The 24606-nt window shown below is 38.9% G+C and overlaps 1 protein-coding gene across 6 annotated transcripts in view; it reads left to right on the top strand.

Annotated features, from left to right (window-relative positions):
* CNTNAP2 (contactin associated protein 2) overlaps positions 1 to 24606 on the top strand; it is a 1976111-nt gene that overhangs the window by 1119923 nt on the left and 831582 nt on the right. For all 6 annotated transcript variants that reach the window (XM_072777573.1, XM_072777574.1, XM_072777575.1 and 3 more), the window contains one exon: positions 11426 to 11597. In XM_072777573.1, coding sequence (XP_072633674.1) covers positions 11426 to 11597 — 172 coding nt within the window. The remainder of the gene's footprint in view (positions 1 to 11425; positions 11598 to 24606) is intronic.

Consider the following 24606-nt stretch of genomic DNA (forward strand, 5'->3'; position numbering starts at 1 on the left):
ACTATTGAAAGATATAAATTTTGTGTCACTAATTCATTCCTGTTTTGTGGGTTATTTCTTTGGGTGTCCTCTTTCCTTTACAGAGTCCCCCTTAATATTTCTTACAGAGCCAGTTTAGTGGTCACATATCCTTTAAGTTTCTGCCTATTTTGGAAGTTCTTTATCTCTCCTTCTATTCTGAATGAGAGCCTTGCTGGATAAAGTATTCTTGGCTGCAGGTTCTTCTCATTTAGGACCCTGTATATGCCATGCCAGCCCTTTCTGGCCTTCCAGGTCTCTGTGGAGATGTCTGCTGTTCATCTGATATTTCTCCCCATATAGGTTAAGAATCTCTTGTTTCTTGCTGTTTTAAGAATTTTCTCTTCGGAATTTGCAAGTTTCACTATTAAATGCTGAGGTGTTGAATGGTTTTTAGTGATTGTTGGGGGGGGACCCCTCTATCTCCTAGATCTGAATGCCTGTTTCCCTCACCAAATTAGGGAAGTTCTCACCTATGATTTGTTCAAATACACTTTGTGGCCCTCTCTCCCCTCAGCATCTTATGTAACCCCAATTATACATAGATTCTTCCTTCTCAGACTACCATTTATTTCCCTTAGTCTTTCTTCATGGTCTCTTAATTATTTTTCTCTTTGTTCCTCAGCTTCCTTCCTTACCATCAACTTGTCTTCTATGTCACTCAGTCTCTCTTCCACCTCATTGTTCCTCATCATTAGGACATCCAGTTTGGATTTCATCTCAATTAATTTATTTTTAATTTTGGCCTGATAATATCTCAATTCTGCAGTAACAAAGTCTCTAGAGCCTTTTATGCTTTTTTCTAGAGCCACAGGTAGCTTTATAATTGTGCTTCTGAATTAGCTTTCTGACATGGAGTTGAAATCTACAGTCTGTAACTCTGTGGCAGAGAGTACTGTTTCTGATTCTTTATTTTGTTGTGAATTCTTTTTCTAGTCATTCTGTTCAGTGCAGAGTGGCTGTATGAGTGGGCTGATTCAAGAACATCAACCACAACCTAAGTAAATTCATCTCTAGATGATTCTGATGAGGTCAGAGACCAGAAAATGAAAAAGATCAGAAAAAAATAAAACAAAAGGACCACTAAAGTGAAAAACAAAATTTTAAACAAAGTAGTAAAAAATAAAAGGCCAAAAACCCCAAGGAAGAAGAAAAAAGAAAAAAAAATTAAACAGGAAGAAGATTTAAAAAGGGCGGGGGGGACTGAGGGATGGTGGTGGTGAAAAAAGTTGTAGTGGAGGGAGAATGTAGTCTCCCTGAGGGGTCCTAGAGGGTGATCCTCTTGGTTCTGAGTGTATTAAGTTCTGTATGTTAGAAAATGCTCAGTCCCAAATTTACATAAACAAGCAATACTTGTTGAAAGCCCCAACATTGACCACCAAAACATAAACAAGATAAAAGAGGGGGGCAGAATGGGAAGGAAGAGAGAATATAATCTCACAAAATGAACCAGCATGGCATACCACGTGGGTGTATGCTGGTCATATTTTAGAAGGTATTAACTCCTGCCACTGTAGAAGAAAATGAGGCAGAGAAACGAAAAACCGTATCTCGTGTATCTCCCAAACTTAAATTGAATATGTTGAAGGGAATCTAGAAGTGGGAAAATATCTAAGACATGTAATTGTAGAAATATGAACATTAAATAGGAAGAAACTTAAAAATGAAGAGGTGGTAAAATATTGTAGTTAAGGTGGGAAAAGAGAAAACATTGGAAATTTTTAGTCTGATATAAAAATGAATTACAATGGAAAAAAGAAGAAAAATTTAAAAAAAGGGGGGGGACCCCCTTGTTCTATATATTATATTCCCTCTATTTCCTCTTGGTCCTGAAGCTTCCAGCACTGCTTGGTCCAGAACTTGCTCTTCCCCTGTCCTTCCAGCTGGTCTTCTGGGTGAGGGGCCTGCTGTGCTGATTCTCAGGTGTGTGCACCTGGGGCAGCTGCCCCGCCCCCGTCAGGTGCACAGCTCAGTGGGAGCTGTTTATACTGTGAGGCCCCTGCTCAGTCCCAGGCACAGGGTGACACCAGGAGGGACAACCACACTGGTGGCCGCCAGCTGTCCAGCGCTGGAGTCAGCTCCCGCAGTAACTACCGCAGCGCCCAGTCCGCAGGGGCCTGGATGCTCCAGGGGCGGGGGGCACTGATCCGCCCAGCTCAGGGCCCCTTGGAGGCAGGAGCATCCCTGCTGTCCTGGGCCCTCCCGGCCTCCGCCTGTCCCGGGGGGAGGCCGGATCCTGGGCTGTGTCCCCCGGCGCCCTGGGCTCCGAGGCCTGCACTGCCCGAGCTGCTCCCAGTCCTCGCTCCAGCCCCTTAGGGAGCTCGGCCGCAGGGTGTGGTGCGCTCTCGCCTGGGTGCACCTCCTCTGCTAGTGACCCTGGGAACCTGGGGGCTCCACTGCCCCTCCTGGGATCCTGCCCGAGCTCCCTGCTAAGCGCCTTTACATCTGGGAAGAATCCGGGGTGGATTTTTAAAGTTCCTGCATCTCCGGGGCTGCACTTTCCTGTCCCGAGGGCTCTCGCTGCCCCCTTAGCCTGGCTCCTCGCGGGGGCCCCTCTCCCAATGGATTCTTTCTTATTTATTTATTCTCCATCTCCCTACCTTGTTAGAAGCCAAAGCCCTTCTCTCTGTAGCCTTCCAGCTGTCCTCTCTTTAAATCTCAGGTCAAATTTGTAGGTGTTCAGGCTGGTTTGCAAGTTATCTAGGTGAGCTGGTGGGGACAAGTGACTTAGGAACCCCACTCCTCCGCCATCTGGCCCCGCCTCCGGAACATAAGTTTATTATAAAGTTTTAATTTTCAGACAATTTAAAAGTTGAAAAATAAAATTCCAAGAAAAGTACAAAAGGCACCGATATAACTTACACCTCCTTACATTACCCCATCCAGTAATGTCCCACCTAGCAGAAAGGCCCCAGCTGGGGTCACCCGTCATGTCTGTGTTCCTGCCTCCACAGTGTCGTCAATAGGAATCCGATCCTCCACTGTTTCTAGGCTTCCACAGCCTGGTCACTCCTGAAGACCTTTATTTGGGTCTGTTTCCTCAGGACAGCGCCTACCTTGTGCGCTTTGGGCAGGAGGACCACCAGGTGGTGCTGTGCGCTGCTCATTGCTTCTTATCAGGGTCCAAGCGCGTTCTCAGTCCCTTGACTGGTGGTGATACCTCGGATCACTTGATTACAAAGATGTCTCTCCTGTTCCCTGCTGCCAAATGACAGCTATTCCCTTTGAAATAAATTAATATGTTTTTAGGGACCCACTTAGACACTTTGTTTGTTCCTCATCTTTTAGTCACTCGTTGGAGTATCAATTGATAGTTGTTGTCTGATTTAATTACTATTGTGATGGTTGCCAAATGGTGACTTTCCAATTCCAGTATATATATATACTGGATATTTATATATAAATATATATTTACATATAAATATATAAAATATAATATAAAATATATATATAATATATATAAAATATATTAAAATATATATAATATATAAAATATATAATATAATATATTAACATATAAATATATATTTATATATTTACATATATAAATATATATTTATATATTTATATATATTTAGTAGTTAGCATTGTGCTATAGAAACAGATTCGGGCCCTTTCCATTTATTTACTCATGTTTTTGTGGGTGGACTCATGGATTACTGTTTTTTTTTTTCATTGAGATATGACGTATAAATTTATCCTTCCCTCTCTTCCTTCCTTCTTTCGATACTCATAATATGTTTTAATGCTCAAACTATGTATTTGGTGCTCCAATTGTCTAGACTTGAGTAATGGAAATGTACATCAGGCTGGCTCCTGTGTCATTCTGACATGGGCCCCGTCATTCTTTGAGCGTTTCTTCTTCTTCTTCTTCTTCTTCTTCTTCTTCTTCTTCTTCTTCTTCTTCTTCTTCTTCCTCCTCTCCTTCTCCTTCTCCTTCTTCTCCTTCTTCTCCTTCTTCTCCTTCTTCTCCTTCTTCTCCTTCTTCTCCTTCTTCTCCTTCTTCTTCTTCTTCTTCTTCTTCTTCTTCTTCTTCTTCTTCTTCTTCTTTTTTAAAATAGTTGACACACAATGTTACATTAGTTTCAGGTGTGCAAGATTTTGACAAGTGTACCTTATGCTGTGCTCACTACAAGTGTAGTTACCATTTGTCATCATACAAAGCTATACTATTCCCTGTGGGGTCCCTTTCATCCCTGTGACTGGTTCATTTCAAAACTGGAAGCCTTTCCTCTTACTCCCCTTCACCCACTTTGCCCATCCTCCCACACCCTTGGCCTCTGGCAACCATTGATTTGTATTCTGCACTTATGGGTTGTTTCTGCTTTTCTGTTTGTTCATTTGTTTTGTTTGCTAATTTCTGTATATAAGTGAAATTATATTATTTTCATCTTTCTCTAACTTACTTCACTTAGCATAATACCTTCCAGGTCCATCCATGTTGTCACAAATGGCAAGATCTCAAGGCACCTGGGAGGCTCAGTCCATTAAGCATCTGCCTTCAGCTCAGGTCATGATTGCAGGGTCCTGGGATCCAGCCGCCCCCCCCCCCCCCCCCCCCCCCGCCACATCGGGCTCTCTGCTTGGTGGAGAGTCTGCTTCTCCCTCTGCCTCTGCTGCTCCCCATTGCTTGTTCTCTCTCTCTCTCTCTCTCTCTCTCTCTCTCTCTCGCTGTTAAATAAATAAATAAATAAATAAATAAATAAATAAATAATAAATAAATAAATAAATAAATAATTTTTTTTTAATGGCAAGATCTCACTTTTTTAAGATAATTAATGTATTGGGGCACCTGGGTGGCTCCAGTTAAGCATCTGACTCTTGATTTCAGCTCAAGTTGTGATCTCGGGGTTGTAAGATCAAGCTCTCAGTGCTGGGCTTGGAGTCTTAAGATTCTCTTTCTCCCTCTCCTCTGCCCACCCCCCCCCACTAAAAACTTAAATAAAAAATAAAATGAATTATTTTCCTTTCTCTATTTTTTTCTTTTTCCAAATTTTTATTTAAATTCCAGCTAACATACAGTGTAGTATCAGTGTCAGGTATACAATACGGTGATTCCACACTTGCATAAGTGCTCATCACAAGTGTTCTCTTTAATCCCCACCATCTATTTCATCCACCATCCTGCTCACCTCCCCTCCAGTAAGTCTCAGTTTGTTCTCTCTAGTTGAGAGTCTATTTCTTGGCTTCTCCCTAGTGTTCATTTGTTTTTGTTTCTTAAATTCCATGTATCAGCGGAATCATGTGATATTTATCTTTCTCTGACTGACTTTTCACTTAACATAATACTCTCTAGCTCCATCCATGTCTTTGCAAATAGCAAGATTTCATTCTTTTTCATTCTTTCTGATGACCGAGTAATATATATATATATATATATATATATATATATATATATATATATAATATTCTTCTTATGTACATCTTCTTTATCCATCCATCTATTAATGGGCACTCAGGTTGCTTCCATATGTTACCTATTGTAAGTAAAGCTGCAGTAAAAATAAGGGTGCCTAGATCTTTTTTGAATCTGTGTTTTTGTTTTGTTTTGTTTTGTTTTGTTTGGGGGGAGGGGTAAATACCCAGTAGTGGAATTACTGGATCTGATTATATTTCTATTTTTAATTTTTTGAGGAACCTCCATACTGTTTTCTACAGTGGCTGCACCAGTTTACATTCCTACCAACAGTGCACTAGGGTTCCTTTTTCTCCACATTCTCACCAACACCTATTATCTCTTGTCTTTCTGATTTTAGCCATTCTGAGCACTTTTTTTTTTTTTTTTTTTTACTTTCGGGTGCAGTAGAATGTTCCAAGCTCCCATTGTACTTTCCTGACCCCCTGGAGTCAGCCATTTCTCCAAGATGTCCTGGTCTTATTCAGTAGAGAAACTAAGATCTGAACTATAGGAGCACTTACTGCTTCTGGGGGTAACCCTGCTCCCAGACCATCTTCAGTGAATGGTAGGAACCATCTGTATATTGTGCACATACACAATTGCAGCTAGATTTGTTTCTGTAACTAGCTGTATAAAACTGAAAACCACAAGGGCCCCCCTTGGTTGGATTGGATAGATAAAATTTCAATCCAAAACCCACAAGATCCACTCAAGATTTTACACTTTTCCCTTGTACCCTCCTTTACTGACAGTGAGAACCTGGCTCCCACTCTCCTCAATATACTTATTTACTTGCTCGTTCAGCCTATATTGTAGTCACTCTCCCAGCCATGCTGGGTGGATATGCTGCCTCCCTGCTCTTGCTGTGCAGGCACCAGTGACCACAGAGCTCACACTCAGCTGCTCTAACACCTGCTGGCTGGGATTCCAGCCCTCACCTGGGTGAATTGCTGGGTAACCAGTAGAGATAAGTAGACATTTTGCATAGTCATATTAGATTATATTAGAAGGAATAACTAAATGTGTTTTTTAGCATTCTTACCTCATCCCACCAGCCTCTCTCACCCCAAACTTCCCAACTTTAAAATAAGTATAAATTGAGAAATCTCATATACTTTGTGGCTTTAGCCATATGCAGTTTCAAACCTATTGCCTGTTGTTTGCTTTCTCTGTCCCATCAGGTTCACATTCTGACTTACAACTGCTTAGATTGGTGTTTTGATGCCAAAACAAGTATCAGCATGTTTTTCACTAATGTATTTCTGAATTAAAATTTTAAGGCTTTTTGTCAGCAAGAATAATAAAATACTGAGTAGACTTCAAATCAGATATGACGCTTTCATGTGCGAAGTCTTGAAACAGAAATCTCAAAAGTGCCAGTTAGGTTACACAATTATAAGGACCCTGCAAAGAGGGTAAGTTTCCACTTTTCGCTGGTAGTGAGAGGCAGTGCAAGCTGCAAGGTGATGATTAGCGTGGGTGTCACCCTGCCAGATCACGGAGCCAGGGAACAACCCATGTGTACACATTGCATTTTTTTATTCCAAATTCATAGATATTTAAAGTTCTACGCCAAAACAAACAAAAGCTAATCTCTTCATTCTATGTAATCTTCCTATTAATGTGGCAAATTTCAATTAAGTTTAACTCTCTATCCATTTTATATCTATTTCATTTCTGACCCTCAGAATCCCAGCTGCAAATTTGTATCACCAAAGAGTTCTGCTATTAATCTACTAAGTAGGTTAATTCTTGAACTATAGAGTGGCCACTGCAAGTATCACAGACACTAATACACTAGTATTTTTACCAAAATTATATCTGTACAGAAAGGGAACAAATGCAGAAAACAATATGTTCTTGACTGCTGCATAAAAACTACCTCAAAGTTTAGTGTCTCCAGCACAGTAAGACCTTATTCTCTCATCCTTGTTTGTGGGCCAGTAATTCAGAAGCAACTTGGCTGGGAAGTTCTAGCTTGAGGTTCTTATGAGGTTGCAGTTTTATGTTTCCTGCAGCCTCCATCATCTGAAGCCTTGACTAGGATTGAAAGCTCTATTCAAGATTGCTTACTCATGTGGCTAGTGAGTTGTTGCTCAGGGTTAGGTCTTCTTTCGTTTCTACTTGAGTGCCTCTGCATCAGGCTGCTTGAGCTTCTTCATGGCATAGGGGCTGGCTTCTCAGACCAGGGATCCCAGAGACCAAAGTAAAGCCTTTAATGCCTTTCATTACTAAGTCCTGGAAGTCACAGACACACTGTCACTTATGCAATATTCTGTTGTACGGTCAGCACTGATTCAGTGTGGGAGGGAACCACATGGTATGAATAGCAGGAGGAGATTTATGGCTGTCTTGGAGATTGGTTACCATAGTTTGTCCTCTGAGACACAAAGATTCATGTCTCTCCCCACATGAAAAAGTACCCTAGTTCCTCCGAAGACCCCTATAGCTTCATTCCATTAAACGATCTGCTCAGAATCCAGCAACTCATCATCTGAGTCAAGTTCATACCAACCCGAAGTTCCTAGGAAAGTCTAAGAACAAAGGAAGTTGTTTAGATACAGCTTCTTGTCCGAAGACCTGTGAACGAATTGTGTACCACCACACATCCAACATATGATGATCAGATAGGCATAGAGTAACCACTTTAGACTTTCTGGTTCAAAAGGGAGAAATAAGAGGTACACAGAAGTAACTGATCCATAGTGGTTCTAAACTCCAATCAGGTACATGTTGGTGATTCCTGGATTAGGACTCACCCCTAATATTTCTTGGAAGTGTTTCTTCATGGATCTTGGCTCTGCCCTCTGGTTACAGTTCTATCACTCTGATCAATGCTTCCTTTTTATGTAAAAAGTAGGCTGTGCCTATAGCTGCATAGTTCTTGCCTGTAGAAGTTTAGAGCCTAAAGATATAGCTTCCTTCTGTACCATCTCTGTCTCTTTTTAGTCCAGGATGGTGGTGTTACCAGAATCATGACTGTTGTATAATTTGTGGGTTTCCTATGAATGTTATTGTGGTTTATTCCATTAAATAAAAGCCACATCCAGAATCTGATGAAGATAAGGGTGTTTTACATTGGACTTCCGCTGACATGCTAAGGGAAAAATGCCCTTAACATTATTAGAACCCTTGTTGCTTAACTCAGTGAATCTGTAAGACATACCAATAAGATGTCTAGCAGTTCTCTAGTCTGAATGAATGCTTCTTTGAGGCACCACCTAATACATTTTGGAAGTCTTAAGATGGATATCACAGTCACACCTCATTGCTATCTTTACATTATGTTTTACTGCTAGTTGATCTTTGCCTGAAAGTGACCTCAATTTTTGCATTTTTACCATCTGGAGAGCCTAGAACTGAGAAAATACTACTTTATTTTCAAATCCACCAAGTCCTGCTGTCTTTGGACAGTTTGGTTTTCCTTTAGTCTTTCTCTCTTCTTTTTCCTATAGATAGATGATCAGAATTTTGTGCCTGAAATGTCTTTAGCTAGGTTACCTAATGCATTAAATATAATTTTTCCTTCCCATATTATCACGATGTTATTAAACTTCCTGCTGCAGCATAACCAGGCTCCAGTTTTCTCTCATTTCTAATCACATTCATTCTTCACTTTCCTGTAAGCCATTACTGACGACCTCCTCAAGAGCCATCAGGCTTCTCTGCTCACACTCTTTTCAAGGCCTTTCCCACTTACTTGTGCATACCAATCCCTAGGTAGCTGCCACATTTTTAGGTTTTGTTGCAATTCCCCTCCCATACTAAATTTATTACTAGGTACTCATTATTGCATAAAAAATCACCCCAAAGTTTAATAGCTGGAAACCATGATTTATTATCTCTCGTGGGCTTTTCCATGATTGCTCATGAAATGATCAGTTAGCAGTCAGAGAGACCAAACCGGATACTGGCATCAGAAGTCACACAAAGCCACCACTTAATACTTTTCCACCGTCCAGAGTCAGCACTAATTCATTGTAGAAAAAGACTATGAAAGGGTGTGAATACCAGGGGCAAGGATTAATGGGCTTCCTCTTGGAGATATTAAAGATAATGCAAGGAAAGGAAAAAAAACACCAAATTTTTAATGGATATGTAGTAGTTTGTCTTATAATTATCTTCCTAGAATGTATTCCATGTAGAAAAGTGAAGGGACTTGACAATTTCAAACTCCAGAATTTATCAGGGCCAAATAGAACATTGTTATGAGTGACTGATGAAGTCTTGTTTTATGAACTTAATTATGTCCAATTCATAGTAATCTGTGTTACGCAGCTGCTTTGTTTCAGAGGTCTTATTCTCACAAACAGACCTACACATTTTGAAATATTTCAAAGCTAGTGTGGATATTTAGAGACTCCCAAGTACTCAAAAAACAGAACCAAATGATTGTCTTGTTAAGAGTAGTCAATAAAGTTACAGCTGGATGTTTTCTCTCTTCTAAGTTTAGACATTATATTCCATTCAATTTTATCTTGATTAAACAGATTGAAAATCATATGTATGCATACAACTACTCTAAATGGGCCACTTATCTAAGATCAGCAGTTTTCTGAGGAGTCGAACTTAATGAAAATGACAAAAAAAAATGTGACTTAGGGAAAAAATATATATGCCATATGTTTGACATTGGATGTAGAGTCTGATATATATATATATATATATATATATATATATATTTTTTTTTTTAAGTCAAGAAATTGATTTAAATAGAACCTTGTTTTTAAATAGTAGTGTGTTGGTGGAAAATGATACATGGCTCTGTAATTAACTCTTAAAAGGAATTCAAATGATAATTACTAGACTTTACATACCATACCCCATTAGTAATGGAAGAAAGAAGGTTTCTATTGTCCTAATTTATTATTACTAATCAAAAAGGACATCTACAAAAATTACTTCATGGTCAATTTTTCAGAAAAGTTTTCTCTTGGAAATTTATTTTTATCCACTTAATGACACATCTTGATCACAACCCATTCTGTATAAATTTTTCTATAGCTACAGTATTAGACTGAAATGAATATGTTAATAACTTCAGAATTCTAAGCAGACAAATTAGTACAGTTCAGATTTGCTCTAGTAGGTAAACTTGGTGTGAGGTAAGTAAGTAAAGTATAAGAAGTAAAAGCTTTTTTGAGATTTTTCTGGAGATACTTAATGGGATAAAAAATAGTTTTTCCTGTGGCTTACAAATTTAATACACATAATAAGAATTATGCCTTTTTCTATTAAAAAGGCATAATGTAGGTAATTGACTGGTGTTGCTGTCTTAAAGTTGTGATAAAATTTTTAATGTTTAATTTTGAACTTCATATGTATATATTCCATTCCCTAATAGAACCACTAGTATTTATTGCCTTTTTCATTTATGCTCCCTATACCCTATTAGCTATATAAGATGGATATTCAGAGGAGGGTGGCTGAGCTTTCTTCCTAATTTTTTTTCTTTATAATGTTTCTTTGGATTTTATAAATTGGGAAATCATTTGTAATGCAAATATCTCTTTGAGTTGAGTTAGACAATCCATAAGAAAAATCCATCATGATCGATAATAGTTTAGCTTCTTGACATCTGAAGAACAGGCCTGTAGGGAACCAAGAAAATAGAAGTAAATATTGAAGGCATAAAAGAAAGGTGGTGGGATAGTTGGGATAGGTCTGAAGTTTTATGTTTTAATCTCTGAAGAGAGAGTCAGGTGAGGAACTGTAGCAGTGAGTCTTTAAGAGCAGAGGAACAGGGAGATGTGCAAAGTGAGAAAGAAAATGCCACAGATAAAATAGGAGGCATGGTGGCCCCCCAGAGACAAACATTGGCCTGGGTTCAGCCCTGCCTTCTTCCTCCTGAAATAATATGCTTTCTCAAAAGATTCAATTCTTTTACATTGAGTGCAACGTCAACAAGGATCAACGAGACAGGATGGCTGTGGTGAGGGAAACCACCTGGAGGAATGTTAGTGGGGCACACCGTTCACAGAATATAACATTCCACTTCTTCTCTCACAGGTTTTCTGAACCAGATGAATAACTCCAGTCACTCCGTCCTTCAGCCTTCATTCCAAGGATGCATGCAGCTCATCCAAGTGGACGACCAACTGGTGAATTTATACGAAGTGGCTCAGAGGAGGCCGGGGAGTTTTGCAAATGTCAGCATCGACATGTGTGCCATCATTGACAGGTACGCAGTCATTCATCCGACCTCAAATTGTCCCCACTTTGTAATTTTGCAAGCAATGGCTGAGTTATGAAGGAACTCGGTTTATTTTACAATTTGCTTCCTACACTCAGAAGCAGAAATGTCCCTTATCTCCTTGTCTTGGTCACGACTCATCCTCAGCATATTGTCCCCTCTGGAGCCCTCGTCTGAAGGAAAAGAAACTTTTAAAAATATTGGCAGGCAGTATGGGAATTTACTGAAGCAGAATATTTAATGTAATTGAGTCTGCTTACAAAATATATATGCTGAAATATTGCAAAATCTAATCTGTATTCATTTTTTTCAAATCTAAGGAGGAACTTTTTTTTAATAGAAACTTAGTTGACTTTTCACATACAACTCTTACATGAAGTATTATGACATCATTACTTACACTAACCTTGATATACTTCTAAAAAGTGCCTTTCATTCCACCATAAAACACCTTTTGAGATATTTCATCCATAAATGAACTATAGCTAACTTTGTGTTGAATCTAACCTGGTGAATTTAGGTGACTTTCTAAACTGTATTCAAATCTCTTATGAGAAGGCTATCTTATCCTGAAGAATAATTGTATTAATTTTATATTTGGGAAGATGAAAGCTTCAGAAGTCCCAGTCTGCCCCCAACAAATTGTAGACCTTCCGTCTCTAACCACCATATTTCATTTAAGAGGAGATCCTTAGGAAAGTCATTCAAAGACATAATAAAACTTAAAAATATATAAAATCATCTATAATGCAGTTAGTTTGCTTCTATATAATCTCAATAAAATTGTATCCATGTGAATGGTAAATGACAGTTCAAATAGTGGCTATAGAATGTGACTTTTTTTAAAGCCTTATATGTTTATAATAAGACCTGATAACCTAGCATAGTTCTCATTTCTATTACATGTTTGTAAATACTCATCCTGTTGAATATCTTCCTAATTTTTGAACCAGCAGTAATGCAACAGGTATTATTTCTGCCTAAAGCAAGGGGTAGCAATAATCAGAAAAACTGAGAGATGAATGTTTTAAGATTATATTTCTGATATTTGATATTTCTCTATAAAATTTTATTAATTGTTTTCCATACAGGAAGATTTTCCTTCTTAGTAATAGGTATACAGCATATTGAGTAATTTTAGTACCTTGTCCATTTTCCATGTCAGTAGCTTTAATGATACAACAATTTCTGTCAATAACACCCAAGTTAATTCATTCGGCTTTTGTAAACAGGCTAGATTTTTATGGTGATGTTGCTATTTCACTTCGAACAGCATGTATCCTGGACATTATATTTAAATTGTTTGCTAGCAAAGAACTACGGGTAAGACATTGAGACTTTAATGTTATACTTCCAAGGAGAGAGTAGGCACTAAATTGGCCCCAAAAGAATGAATGGGATGTTTGTAAATGAAGAGAATGACAAATATCATTTCTGAGGAGAAGAACAATGCAAGAAAAGATGAAGAACAGGGAATACAGATTTCAATTTTTGGCAGATACAGGAATATACAAAGTATTTTTTTTCAGAATGGATCAGTCTCATTGTCCACACTGCCAAGTGTCCTGTAGCTGACAGAACAAAGAATATGTCTTTTATATCCTCCAGAATGATAACCCAGAAGAGTAGTTATGGGAAAGTAGTCACCTCTGACACGTCACATGATTCTTAAGTCTATTAGGGAATCTATTTTCTGCTTGCTCTACTTTTAGAAGGTAATGACTTATTTTTTCCTAAATTGGTGTATAATTGACATATAACGCTATATTAGCTTCAGGTGTACAACATAGTGAATTGATAATTATATGTATTGCAAAATGATCATCAGGACAACAGCTTATGTATATTAATTACCAATATGTGAAAGAGCAAATTTCTTTATTCACCTAAAATGTTTCCAGTTCAAAATCTTACTCTGTGAAGTGTTGTATTTTTGTATATATGATTCAGGACTGTATTCATCTTATTCCAGCCATTGAGGAGCTCATTGATGACTCCCCCTTAATCTGTGTTTTTCCATGTGAGAGTAGGGGTTTCAGCTTGTCCTCATATAACAGTGACCCACCAGAAAACTGTAAGGATACATTCCCAGCCCATCTCTGGTTTGATGTTTTCCTTCTCACTAACTTAAACTTTACAACTGCCCGATCTCTGCCATTTTATTTTCAAACTATCTAAATTTTCCCTAAGTAAGCCTACGCTAGCTCTTTCTTACTTTGCTACTCTCAGATTTCAGCTTGATTGATTTGAGTGCTATTTTTGAAAAAAAAAAAAAAGGATAAATGAGAACATAGGGCCAAAAAATAGAAAAGCTACCACAGACATAATTTTTATGAAATGTTTGGCGATGATAGGAGCAGCTGCAATGATTTGATGAGTAGAACTTAGGGAAATAGTTTGGGGGAATGATTGTAAAGGGGTTTTGCTGTGTGTTGTACTGGAATACCCTATGATTTGAGCTTGCATCTTTGTGTGTGGATTTACATGTGGCTTGTTTTTCTTACTTGTTTGTTTTCTGAGCACAGCAGTGAACCAAGAAAAAAGCAAGCATGCCAAACTAGAGAATTAGTCATCCAGTAGTATTTTCTGATGTAGCCATGATGCCAGATACTGTTCTAGGCACTTAGGATACATCATTAAACAAAGCATACAAAGATCCTGTACTTGTAAATCTCACATTCTGTGGAAAGCAGAAGAAGAACGCATGTAATAAATAAGTAAAAAATCATAGTAAGTTAGAAGAATTAAGTGCTATGAAAAAAAATAAGTAGAGCAAATCAAGGAACACTGGCATTCCAGGAGGTTGAGGTGTTGGGTTGCAGTCTAAATGGGTTGGTCAGAGTTAGCCTTCCTGAAAAGATGATATTGGTTCAAGACCTAAAAGAAGTCACAGAATCTGCCAATTCTGTTGGCAAGAAAATAGGCATACAGAGAAAACAGTCAATGCAATTAAGCAGCCTGGCATGATCTAGGATCAGCATGGGGCCAGGGTGGCAAATTTGGAAGGACAAGGAATGGAGTTCTGGGGAACGAGGCCAGAGAAGTTCTGGAGATCTGTAGGTTATTTAAGCAATTTGACTTTTATTCTGAAGAAATTAAGGAGCCATTGCAGGTTTCAGAGTAGAGCAATGACATGATCTAGCTTACAGTCTAAAAGGATAACTCAAAAAAAAAAAAAAAAAAAAAAGAATAACTCTGGCTGTGGCAGGAAGAAAGGTAGAAGCAAGAAGCTTATTATCACCTCCAAGTGAGAGGTGCTGATGGCCTAAGACCAGGGTGCTGACATAAGGGGTAGTGAGATGCAGTCAGTTCTAAATATATTTAGCAAATAGAATCAATAGGAGTTTCTTGATGGATTAAGCATTAGAGGATTATTTAGTATACACCCAAATTATTTAGTTTAAGCAGCTGGAAGGAAGGAGTCACCATCTCCCAATGGGAAGACTAATGGTAGGGAAGATTGGTCAAGGATTGAGAAAAAATATCAGGAATTCAGTGTTGGGCATGAATTGAAAGGTCTGCTAGTGGCTGTGACAGGAAAGTAGTTGGATATATGTTAGTAAGAAGTGTGTATCTGCAGATTACACAATAAAATGCTGTGTCTGATGAAATCTCCATGTTTGCCTGTTGAGCGCCTCTGGTTTCTTTAACTATATATCATAAATAGCTATAGACCTGGAAGGGGAGAAGGTGAATAGTGGGCAGAAATCCTCTTCCAACATTGGAAGCCTGTAGCTTTACCCTTTGAAGGATACCCTGCTCTTAGGGAGGAGGACCTTCATCAAAACTTCAGTCGCTAGAACAGTCTCTGAAAATGAAAAAAAATATCTAGCAGATAACTTCTTTGTTTCACCTGGGTGACTGTCATCTCTAATCTGCTTCTGGTGCCCTTGCTTTGTGGGCTTCCCATAGCAAATGTCTTCAGGTGTCCACTCAACTCCCAGTCTCAGTCCAATTCTAACTTCTTTGTAGGTGTGAACATTTAAGAACAAAAAAGCTTATAAAATACCCCCAGTTAGGTTTGGTCACTTCCTCCCACAGGATATCACAAAGGGGGAATTGTGTGGGGTTGAACTGGGAGTGAGCACTGGGGGGTCCTGGCAGGTACTGGTCATAATCTGTAAATTTAGGAGAGTTGCAATTACAGACTGTGAGACTTGTGAATCCACGTGGAGGTACTGTTTGATTCACTTGTCTGGGATTCTTACCCAGGACATAAAGGATTAAGGAAGTGGTGTTAAAATATTTTGAGTTTAAGTAGGTGGTGTTCATGACTGGTCTGGCAAAATTTACCTGTTTTGTGAGTAATATTAATAATACAATCCATCTTGTTAATTGTGATTTTTTAAAAGATTTTTTTTATTTATTCATGAGGGACACAGAGAGAGGGGGGGCAGAGACACAGACAGAGGGAGAAGAAGGCTCCCTGTGATGAGCCTGATGTGAGACTCAATCCCCAGATCCCAGGATCGTGACCTGAACCGAAGGCAGACGCTCAACCACTGAGCCACCCAGGTGCCCCTAGTTGTGATTTCTGTATCAATCATAAGGCCACCCTTATAGCTTAGCTCCAGAGAGATATATTTTCTTGGTCGTCGTCAAGAATGATGATGTGACACATCTCATCTTACTACTAGGAGGTAAGCAGAAGTCAGCTGTGGTACTCTTGAGGAAGCTTTTAGTTTCTTGATACAGATGTCACGCCTGCTCCACTGCCCTTGTTCAGATGCGTGGAGCTGTATGAGCAAGAACTCAAATGAGCCAGAGTCAACAACCACTCCTTTTTTAAGGGAAGAGAAGCATTTTCTGTTTATTTAAGTCACTGTGAGTCAAGTTTTATCTTTGTTGGAGCCAAAAGCATCTGCCCTTTCCCCATCCTCCACTTCTTGAATCAACCAGTGCAATTTTTTTTCTTTTTTACCAGAACACGGAAGAACACCGTATTTCCAAGTATGGAAATGCTTTTGAAGGAGAAGATGGTAAATTTATTTTAGGATATATTAGGCTGCATGCCAGTGACATCCCCCAGAGACTGAAGTTTGGGTACCAAATGGCCATTTAGAGACCAAAGTACATTCATCCTGTTAGGAGCAGCAGCTGGTAGAAAAACTAGTAAAAGTAGTTCATTAGAATTAGAATCTTCTTTACCTTTCCCGTAACCTCCCTTGTAAATATAGTACGAAACAAAACCAGTAAACATTCTGGGTAGCACAGAGAAGGGAAAAGGAAGAGTAAATATCCCAACTTAACCACAGCCTACGAAATTACCCCTTGAAAAACTGAATAGACCGGATCCTATTGTTGAGTTAGTAATTAAGTCTTCATTATATTTTTGGAAGAAGTGCATAATCACAGACCCAGTTTTCATTTTTTAGTTGAGTGCTTTCTTTTCAAGAACATCTACCCAGTTTGATTTTTTTCCTTGAAAGAAAAATATATATATATATGGATTGGATATATATGGATAGACATAGTGTCTGTCACAAAACTAAGCTGACTGTGTTGGAAAGATGAAGAGTAAATAAGTACAATCATACTATCAGTTCAGAAGGAGATTGTGAGTTTCTATAAAAGCAAGTTTCAAATTTACAGTCCTATCTTAGATGAAGAACACACGGAACATTCTTTATCTTCTAAAATGGATCTTCATTTGCTCATTAGCTCTCATTTCTACACAGTGGCAGAAAAACAACTATTTGAGCACATACATTTGGAAATCCTAATAACTTTGTATATGTATTATGTATTATATGCATTTATAATAACCAGTCGATAAGGGATTCAAACTTAGTCCAAAGTCAAACTCCCTTTTTGGGCTACTGTCCCATTTTGAGTGTCCTTGACACCTCCAGCATGAGTCTTGGTTCAGGATCAGACAACTTACTTGTCATGGGGTCTGTTCCACACCCTCTACTCAAGTTCCTTATGGGCTCCCCTGTGGGTCTCCAGCCCCCTGAGGCTTCTGTCCCAACTGCCCACTGCTCTGGCAGCCATTTCTGCGGGCCATGGAATGATGCCTTGGGTACTGCTGAGCTCAGAATTTGAGATCCTGTGTGACATGATAGCCCTTCCCAGTTTGTCTGGGACTGGTGCATTTAACATCAAGAATCAAGGGCCAGAAGCAACCCCTCAGCTCTGGGTAAAGCCAGGATGGTGGCCACTCAAGATGTGGCACCCTCTTGCCCTCCTTCTCCAGATTCCCTTTTCCTGGCCTGCCAGCCATCTAAACATTTTAATAGACCTCATAGGGACATGCTATGATTTCTTGATCTCTTGTAAACTGCATACAAGCTTAAATGAATGATGGCCTGTGTGAATGGGTGGGTGTTCGGTGGGAACAGCTACACTAGGCCCCCCTCTGCCTTAGTTTGTCATGCTTCTACATCTACTCTACAGCACCCACCACAGGCTGACACAAGGCCTCTATAAATCAGATTCCCAAAGGCAGAAAGCAGGGCACAAACTACCACCGTCATAGAATGTCTAAGTCTCTTGAGATCCATTCAGTCAACAAATACCTACTAAAGATCACATCACATCACATCCCTCCTGAGACAAATGCTGAGGTGGTAGGGGAGGGTCACTGATCAGAACTTCGACTGTCTTAATACTTTGGGTACACCTCTTTTTTTTGCTTTCAGTGACCTAGCTCTTTCAAACCAAATGCCTCTTGGTTTTAGACAATCTTGCCGAAATTGAATCCAGATGACAACTAACTTTTGTTCGGCCCAAAGGCCAGAGGTACATGCTCCCAGCCCCCACCCAGTGTGACAGTTTCATTGACCTTCTGAGTCAACAGCCATAGTGCAAGAAAAATTTCATGGAGAATAAACAAAACCAAAACTTTGAATTGAAATACCTAAAAATTATTTCCACCATCAGAAAGGGAAGGCCTGTCTCACAAACATGGATGTTTCTGTAGTGACAACATTTATGCCAGATGTTCTTTCTCTTTCACTTGGTTCTTGCTAACCACAAACTGCCAGCCTCAGGTCTAACACCTTTTCATACATTTGTAGGCTGACCATCCCCTTCTGTTGTTTCTTAAAAAATGTTCATGTCCTCAGTTAGGCTGGTGTCAGGCTGTGCCTGTAACTTCTTTTACATTAGGAGAGATTTTATCTTTTACCATTAGGTTCTTATTGCTACAACTCCATGTTTCTGGGAATATCACACATTTACTTCATGGTAATTCTGCAAAAGGGGTAAAGGAGACCAAAAGCCTCTCAGGTAAACTACACATTATTCAAAACATTGTGCCTTGTTGAATTTTGACAACGCTGTGACCGATCTCATCAAACTCCAAAGGGGCAAAGAGCAGATTGGCTGGAACTCATTTGGGGAGAACTGGAGCCAATAAGCAATTTTTCAAGTGTGAAGCTGAATTTCCTTTGGGGGGAAACACCCTTAGGATAAGAGTTATTCAGGGTCCTAAAATCATATCACCAGATCAAAATAAACAGAAAAAAGTCAAGTTACATAAACCAGCTTTATTTTCCTATATGACAGATTGTATTGTGATGACAGTTCATATTGTGATTCTTTATTATAGATATGTCTTTCTCTTTACCTTATCTCCCTTTGTTCTCTATCTTGGACTTCATTGATTTTATATTCCTGTTTATACTTAAACATTTAAGCCATAGTATTCTATCTAACACAAAAACACAAGTTCAGTGACCCGAAAGTGTCACATATCCAGGTGAACCCACATGCGAGTCAGTTGCCTCTCTGAAGTGGTTTCAAAGTGGTTTTATTTTTAAGTACAAATAGCATATGAGGGTAACAAAACTTATTTTAAAAAAAAGAAGAAGAAGTACAGTAGTGAAATGCCAGAGGAGATAACTCTCCTAGGAGAAAAGGGAGAAGAAAAAAGTTGAATTAACCATTTTAAGATTCAACAGCAGCCTTATTCTTCTTTGATGTATTGCATGTATTAGGACAAAAGAAACTATATTTGCTTTTGGCGTGGCATATAGCTGTGCTTTGACATTTAAATCCCAGGGAAGGCCTAGTGCATAAAAGTAATGTCAGAAAACAGTTATGTGTTTGAAGATAAGCAAAGAGGAAAAAGAGAAATAATTTTCTTAAAGATTTTATTTATTTGAGAGAGAGGGAGACAGCATGATCACAAGCAGAGGGAGGGGCAGAGGAAGAGAGAGAAACATGTGGGGCTCAATCCCAGAACCCTGGGATCATGACCTAAGCTGAAAGCAGGCGCTTAACTGACAGAGCCACCCAGAAGCCCCAAAAAGAGAAATAATTCTTTTTTTTTAATTTTTATTTATTTATGATAGTCACAGAGAGAGGGAGAGAGAGGCAGAGACACAGGCAGAGGGAGAAGCAGGCTCCATGCGCTGGGAGCCTGATGTGGGATTCGATCCCGGGTCTCCAGGATCCCGCCCTGGGCCAAAGGCAGGCGCCAAACAGCTGCGCCACCCAGGGATCCCGAAGAGAAATAATTCTAACATATAGTTAAATTCAACTCTAGACAGATTGAAATGAGTTATTACATTTTGTTTTTTTAGTTTTTTGGCTTTTGATATTAGATTAGCCAAAAAATAAAAACAAAAACAAATAAGTAGAAAATATGTATTTAAAACATCTGTCTTAACAGTATTTTCTTCTTAAGATAATGCTTTGGTCAATTACTTGGATGTATTGCAAATTTTTTATTGATCTCTGAGAATTAATTCAGCTGCCCTCCCTGTAAAAAACTTCACAGATAGACACTCCCCATCCTCTTTGTAAAAGACAGAGAGTGATACCTGTAGCCTGGTGGATGGAGAGTCTTTGAGCTAGTAGCTAAGGCTACCATCTTTGCTCTGTTGTACCTTCCCACATGTTGTGTGGGAGTCCATTGTTCATTCCCAAATGTGTTAATGCAAGTCATACTTGTTATTGTAATAACATAGTCTAATTAAGTATGAAACATGTTTTCAAATGAATAGAGACAAAAAGAAATAAATTCCATTAAAACCAAATTAAAAGGTCTTAGAAAGTGGCTAAAAACAAACAAAACCCTCAGTGTAGATATGGAGAAGCCAACTACAAACATTTGCAAAGATTCATGGGTTCTACAGTGTTCCCTGTACTTTAAGAAATCAAAACTAAAAATAAAATAATAAAATAAAATAAAATAAAATGGAATAAAAACTAGAAGTTGAAGGTGATGCTTTACAGAACTGGGTCTTCAGAAAGACTGGCTGGGTTGGAATTGTGGAATTCCAATCAGTGGGCCCAGAGCAATTCCCTTGGGCAAGTGACTCATTGAATTTACAGGATGGGGGGGTGGGGGTTAAGTTCAGTTAAAGTTGTTAACGTATGTATTCTTGTAATGATGTCTTTCTTTACTTTATTAAACTCAATATATTTAAGACTTTGTTCTCTAATCTGAAAAAAATGAGATTAGAATTCACTTTTTCTTTTTTCATTTGCTTTCTTCATTCCAAATAATGGAGAGAGTGGGGAGAAGGGCAGTGGAGGAGAAGGTGCAGGAGGAACTTGAGGAGGGAGGGAGATGGGAAGGAGGACAGAGCAGGGCAGGAGAGAGGAGGGAGGAAGGGCAGGAGGGAGGAAGGAAGGAAGGGAGGTAGAACTCTGAAGTCACATTGCTTTCTAGTATGTTGGTGTGGGACATTTTCTACTTTCATTAAAACATAAATCAGAAGTAAACATTAAAGACTATTGTCTATTTTTTATAGGAGTTTAAAAATGGTATTTTCTTTGAAATTTTCCCTTTGCTATTTAAATGATCCATAACTGGAGAGGAAGGAGAAAGGAGTCATAGATTTTTCTATGCCAGGAAAAAAAAAAACAAAAAACACTTTTATTAAGACTTGGGACTTGCCATCATTTTTATTTGACTTGTTAATTGAACAGAAGTACTTCCTCTTTCTGTGGTTGCATTCATATTACCTGAAACTAGTTTCAAAAGGGCAAGAAGCTTAGCTTTTTAGATAACATTGTCTAAAATTCTGTAAGGCGCCCATTGCTGTATTACAGATAAATACTTCTTCATCATCTGTGTCTATGAATTCATTGAGGAACTTATTAGAGTCTGAATCTCATTTTGTTTACCAAATTCTGCTCACATCAAAAAGAATGTTACATGAGCAAGGGAGGAATGCAGCTGGAAGAGGTGGGGAATGTGTGTGCGTGTGTGTGTCTGTTTGTGTGGACTGTGGTTTAAGAGTGAATCTGTAATAATTTTTAACAAATAAAATGCAATATCTTAAAAGGGTTTCTTAACTAGCAAATAGGTTGGTTTAAATGGATTTACCTAAAATTGTGATAAGGATAGACTCTAAGTGCCATACATCATTTGTTCATAGGATTAATTTTGTTTGCCTTTAATAATGCTGCCTTTATTTTTTTATTTCTTTAAGATTTTATTTATTAATTTATGAGAGACACAGAGAGAAGCAGAGACACAGGCAGAGGGAGAGGCTGGCTCCACGCAGGGAGCCCAATGTGGGACTTTATCCCAGGACCCCAGGATCATGTCCTGAGCCAAAGGCAGATGCTCAACCACTGAGCCACCCAGGCATCCCCAAGTACTGCTTTTAAACTTTAGTCCAAAAAAATAAAAATAAAAAAATAAATAAAAATAAACTTCAGTCCAGTGGTTTCCTGATCTTGGGGTCTTTGGCATGGTCCCCAAATGACTTCATCAACATGCAAATTACTTTTATGGACATACTCCTGTGATGACCCTCTCTGGGCAAATCAATGTGATACCAAAGTGAATTGGGTTTTTTTGTTGTTTTTTTCTTGAAAGTTTAAGCATTCAAAAACGAAAGGGGGGCGGAAAACCTCTGACATTGTAAAGAGTGACATTTCTGAAGTTGGCTAGACACACCATGCACCAAGAGGCCCTTCATTCCTTTCACGTGGTTATTCTAGTGCATTAACTCAAGAGACATTTCTTAATCTCCTGAGTGGGTCAGAGCACTGCCACTGGCCTACCAAAAGATGCAGAATAGAATCTCTTCTCACGGAATATACGAATTTAGCCAGGGGAATAGGAAACATTCATAACATTTGTTTAAGAGCTATATTAAGAAGCACGTGCTCTGGATCACTGCAGAGAAAGGTTTCTAAGGGAAGGTACTGAAGGGGAAGACTGCTGGGGGCCACAGCGGCTGAAGGAGGCTTTGCAGAATGTCAGACTTTAGAAGAAGTGTAGCCTCATGACAAGAAAGAAAGGAAAAAAACATGCCACGTGAAAGCAGGTGAGCAGAAGTGCAGAGACACAGATGACCGTGCCATCTATTTCTGAAACACTGAAGTGACCATTTAGACTAACTAGAGCGGAAAGTTTGCATAGGGGGTCATTCATTCATTCATTCAGTTACCCATTAATTCCACAGTCATTCATTGATTATCAACCATGTGTCAATGGTAGTGTTAGTTTTGATGGATAAAACATAAATTTAGTCTCTTTAGTAAGAGACAGGCATTAAAAAAATACAATTATTGAAAAAAAAAACAGAAAGTATAAACAAGGGATGGCAGCTATAATTCTATATATATTCTATATTATCTTTTGGGGTTTTCAATGAGGATGAAGGAGATTGCACATAGGAGCCGTTTGCAGATACCTAGGAAGGGCATTCCAGCTGGATGGGAAGCACGTACAAAAGACCATGGGTGTGAGGAACAGAGAGACTTGCAGGGAACTCAAGTAGTTATGGTAGGACTTTCCAGAGATTGACAGTTCTTAGTAGGAGGCTAGAGGTTTAGTGTGAAGGTCTGAGGCTAGAAATTTAGGGAGAACATATTGGGAAAAGGTCTACTAGAAAAATTTTAATTTATCCTCTAGGCAATTCAGGAACTATTGAAGGACTTGCAGGGAAATAAACTTTGCATTATTGACATTTGCTCTGATGATCTGAGCAGAGGTGGTGAGAGCCTAAACTATTGGTGTAGTGATACAAATAGATGGAAAAGAGTAAATCCAAGGTGTTATAGGATTTGGAGTAAGCTCATTAGATGTGGAGGTCAGGAAGGTATTGGTGGGAAAGAAAAACTGATTTCAGAGAGAGAAAAGGCATGCATGGCAGACAAAATTACCTTCACAAGTCTCTGAAAGGTGTCTTAACTGAGTATTTTTTTTTTTTTTTTTTAGTAATGGGTATATCAGAGTAAGTTTCTGCTGGGATCTAGAAAATGGTGAGCTTTAGTAGTAGCAATTGAGCGTTTGAAGGAGGTCAAAGAGAGGAAGTTAAAAGAAGCACAGGTGGGGATCCCTGGGTGGCTCAGCGGTTTAGCACCTGCCCTCAGCCCAGGATGTGATCCTGGAGTCGGGATCGAGTCCCACGTCAGGTTCCCCGCATGGAACCTGCTTCTCCCTCTGCATGAGTCTCTACCTGTGTGTGTGTGTGTGTGTGTGTGTGTGTGTGTGTGTGTGTGTGATGAATAAATAAATAAAATCTTAAAAAAAAAAAGCACAGGTTATGACATGGTGAAATAAAGAGGAAGGTGGTGGAGACCAGAGCCGTATTGTCCAGTATGCATTCACTAGTCAAATGGGGGTGCTGGGCACTAAAATAGAGGAAGCTTCTATCTGAGCTGTGCTGTTTGTATAAAATACACCCTAGGTTATGAATACGTAGTACAGATAAAGGAATATAAAATATCTCAATAATTTTAATTGTTTTTGGTTTTATATTAAGTATATTACTAAAATCAATTTTACCTCTTTCTCTTTACTTTTTAAATGCAGTTATCATAAAATTTAAAATTACATATGACATGTGCTTCCCTTGGCATTTCTTTTGGACAATGCTGATCTAGAATCTCTAGGTGCTTCGCAGCCAAAAAGGGCTCTCCAGCTCCTATACTGGTCTTTTCCAAAGGTGACTTAAAAGATTCATGCAACTTCTGATAAGACTCAATAAGTTGTCCTTTAGAATTATTTTATTTCAGAGACAATGGAGATTCCCAGAAGGTCTGTGAAACTGGCATCATTCTGAAATTCACAGTCCCTTTTAAT

This window comes from Canis lupus, chromosome 15 (assembly GCF_048164855.1).
Source record: "Canis lupus baileyi chromosome 15, mCanLup2.hap1, whole genome shotgun sequence".
Lineage (NCBI taxonomy): Eukaryota > Metazoa > Chordata > Mammalia > Carnivora > Canidae > Canis > Canis lupus.